At 51.0% G+C, this 3,826-nt stretch overlaps 1 protein-coding gene across 1 annotated transcript in view; it reads right to left on the bottom strand.

Annotated features, from left to right (window-relative positions):
• Positions 1–3,826, bottom strand: part of HCN3 (hyperpolarization activated cyclic nucleotide gated potassium channel 3) — a 9,118-nt gene extending 5,292 nt beyond the window's left edge. Inside the window, exons 1-2 of the mRNA XM_024748088.1 lie at positions 3,405–3,826; positions 5–411 (exon numbers count right to left, since the gene is read on the bottom strand). Coding sequence (XP_024603856.1) covers positions 5–411; positions 3,405–3,694 — 697 coding nt within the window. The 5' untranslated portion in view covers positions 3,695–3,826. The remainder of the gene's footprint in view (positions 1–4; positions 412–3,404) is intronic.

Below are 3,826 nucleotides of genomic sequence, written 5' to 3' on the forward strand. Positions count from 1 at the left end.
TAGCGGATGAGGCGGGAAAGGCGGAGCAGCCGCAGCAGGCTGAGGATCTTGGTGAAACGCACGATGCGCAGGGCCCGAGCTGTTTTGTAGACCTCAGTGTCCAGTCGTGGCTCCAGCTCCACCACCAGGAAAATGTAATCCACAGGAATAGAGGAGATAAGATCAACCAGGAACCAGGTGCGCAGGTAGCGTGTGCGGATGGCCCGCGGTGCCAGCAGGATCTCAGCACCCTCCTCTACCACGATGCCTGTGCGGAAGTTGAGCACCAGATCCATCAGGAAGAAAGTGTCAGAGAGGACGTTGAAGACGATCCAAGGTGGGGAGTTCTCCTCCTTGAAGAAGGTGATGCCCACAGGTAGCACAATGAGGTTCCCCACCATCAGCAGGAGCATGATCAGGTCCCAGTAAAACCTAAGGTAGGGATGGGATGGGAAGTAAGACCACAGTGATATTTCACAATGATGGTCAGCCACTAGACTAAGGGTAGATAGTCTCTCAGACAAAAGTGGGCAAGGATACAGAACAACAGAATGACCATTCACAGCTAGTGGGAGTGTAAATTGGGACCACCATTTGGAAAAATAGTTTGGAATTATCTAGTAAAGTTAAACATTTGCATCCCCTGCAACCCAGCAATTCTATTCCTAGGTATACACACATTCAAGGGAAAAACGTGCTCCAGGAGATATATACAGGGATAACAGCATTAAATCTGGAAATAATCCAAATGTCCATCAGTAGAAAAATGTAGATAAATGAGATAAACACAATAGATAAATACACTATGATACACTCATACCCTGGAATATTATACAACTGTGAAATCACCCAACTGCAGTTACATTCCGCAGTACGAAGGAATCTCACAAATTTAATGTTGAGAAACAAAAGGATACACACTGTATGATTCCACACATACAAAATTCAAAAATAGGCCAAACTAAACTGCGTCATTTAGGGATTCACAGAAAAGTGGTAAAACTATAAAGAAAAGTAAGAAAATGAGTACCAAAAGTTAGAATAGTGGGTTTGGGAAAGGAATGTGAGAGCAGCAGGGAGCCTTCTGGGGTATCAGCAATGTAGTCTCTCTTGACCTAGATAGTTGTTACATGTGAGTTTGCTTTACAATTATTCTTTCATATATGTGTGTGTGTGTGTGTGTATATATATATATATATCCTGCTATGTACTATACTATATATATATCTACCTTATATATTCACTATATATCTCTCTACTATATATATATCCCTACTAAATATACCCCTAATGTGCATATATATATTCTTTATATAGTAATATATATGTAATATCCTTACTATATGTATATGATCTATGTCACTATTATTAAATATTCTTATTATTAAATATTTTTTAAGTTAAAAAAAGGTAAATACCCTGTGCTGATCTCATAGGCTTGTTGAAAAAATACGCACTGAGACAACGGATGTGACTGTGCTGTACAAGCACTATTTGGATTATGACTCACCCACTCTTTATCCCCAGATTTCTGAAGAGGTTGCTGCTTTTCCCATCTCTAGCTCTCTGTCCATTCCTAGTCTAGGACTTCATGCCTTCCCTAGCCCTCCCCAGCTTTCCCCACCCCATCTCTCCTCCCCAACACAGTTGGGCCCATAGTTCCTGTTTCTCTGCTGGGATCTGCTCATCTGTGTCCCAGGGTGGAGATGATCTGTCCTGCCTCCCAACTGAACTACCTTTTCAGGTATGCCCCTCCCTCCTCCACAGCACCTCAGACAGTGCTGCACATACAGAGAAGCTCTATAACAGATCCTGAGACAGCAAGGCTTGAAGCTCTGCACTCCTTTCCTCCCCTAACCTCCCTGTGCCCAATGGGACTCTGGCTGAGCCCAGGCAAGGGTATGGGCAGGGGAGAGCCGTACTGCTGTGGTGGAAGCTGTGAAAAGAAGAGGTCAGGAGGGAGTGAGGTGAAGCCTTCATTCAAAGAAGTTCATTGGACAATCTCAGGGTCCCAAGTAGCTACGGTGGTTTCAATTCCAGGACACACCTAGATGCAGTATCAACCCAGGACCCAGTCCCTTCTGACTCTGACTGCAAAAATCAACCCTTTCAGCCCCAGAAAGAAGTTTGGTGGTCCCCAAGTCCAGGTCTCCAGGAAGCCCTTCAGACTGTGTGATTTCAATCAACAACAAATCCTGGATCCCCTCTTCTTCTCTTTCCTGGCCACTGGAGAAATCCTGTACTGTAAGCTGGGAGAGGAGAGGGAAAGAGGGTTTGCCTAGCCATAGAGCATCTTCACAGCCTGACTCACAGGCAGTCACAAGCCTGGCGTGTGATGCAGGAGAGAGGACAGAAAAGAAGCACAATAATAAGGGGGATACATGGCTTCTGGGGATACATCTGAGGGTGAAATGGGGGAGAGGAGGGAGATCCACAGGAGACTAGAAAAGGTGCACTGGTAGGGTGAGAATGAGGCAGTAAAAAGGAGGGGAATGAAAGGAAAAATGAGAGAAAGAGGAACATTTAGGGAGTGTGTATGTCTGTGGATTAAGATGATGTCTAGGTCTCCAATTGTGTTTCCAGGCCCCTGATTCACACCTCATCCTTTCTGCTCATTTAGCTCCCCAGGTTAGGTGCTTTGCATGCATCCTTGCCACATCCAGAAGCTGTCCTTCATTTCCCCCAAGGACAGGGTTGCTCTCCTCCCCTAGCGACCTTGATGTAGAGGTACAGCCTGATGGGGACTATGGAATGGCCCCACCCCCACTCTTCGTTCCTTCGGTCCGGTAGTCACCTGGGCGGTGGTCATATGGGGGGTGGCCTTGCCCCTGTGTTGCTGTCTCAAATCGCTCTGCGTCCAGGCCCTACCCTGCCGAATGCCGCCTTCAGCACCAGGGACAGCGATCAGAACTACTGTCTGGACACTCCCTCCTCCCCTTCCGCAGCGTCCCTATTTTTTCTGGTCGCCTGCCCTGCTGAACTAGGCGGGTGCTGGGGGTGGGAATGGGGACAGTGGGAAATGGCGGGGCTTGGTTTCTCCCTCAGGCTGACCCAGAGCCTCGGAACATGACAAAATTCCCGAGATCCCCAGCAAGCAGGACAGGAGGAGAGAGCAGTCCCTAATTCCAGTATTCCCTGTGGTGCAGGTAGGGTACCGGGTTCCTGAAATGGGAAATCCAGGTCTCTGTTGTCCGCTTGTCCCTTCCGGCGCCCCCAGCATGAAAAGTCACCAAGGACCTCCGGCTGGTGATCCTTCACCCAAGAATTCTCGGGCTAGGTTGGGGGAAGTGACTCTGTCGGCCCAACAGGGGACCCCTGAGCCGGAAATGAAGTGTCCGTGGAGGGTGGGGCAGGCCCGGCCCCCCTGTCGCGGCCCGTGAGGGTGGGATCTGTGTCCCCCGCCCTCCCTGCCGGACCCCCAGTACCGGAAGTCGCTGTAGGGGTGGATGATCCAGGCCCCCGCTGACTTGACCCGCTCCTGCTCGATTTCCACTGCTTTGTGGCTGCCGAACACGCGAAGGGAGAACTTGTTGACCGTGGGCTGGAGCAGCGTCCCGAGCTGCCTCCTCTTGGGCTCGGGCCCGGTCCCGGGCCTGGACCCAGGGATCGGATCCGAGGCCGTGGTTGTAGACGCCGGGGCAGCAGGAGGCGCCCTCTCCAGCCCAGGGGTCGCCCCATCGCTGGCCCTAGTCGTCGGCCTCTGCTCCGCCTCCATGACGCCCGTTAGCTTACACGTTTGGCCTCCTAGACCCTGCCGCGGCCATTCGGGACCCCCGACCCCTCCCGGAGTCGGAGCGGGCGCAGCCCGGCTGACTCGGAGCGGAGGCGTAGTCGGCTGGGAACCGCC

Source organism: Neophocaena asiaeorientalis, unplaced genomic scaffold, assembly GCF_003031525.2.
Source record: "Neophocaena asiaeorientalis asiaeorientalis breed wild unplaced genomic scaffold, Neophocaena_asiaeorientalis_V1.1 scaffold76, whole genome shotgun sequence".
NCBI classification, from domain to species: Eukaryota; Metazoa; Chordata; class Mammalia; order Artiodactyla; family Phocoenidae; genus Neophocaena; species Neophocaena asiaeorientalis.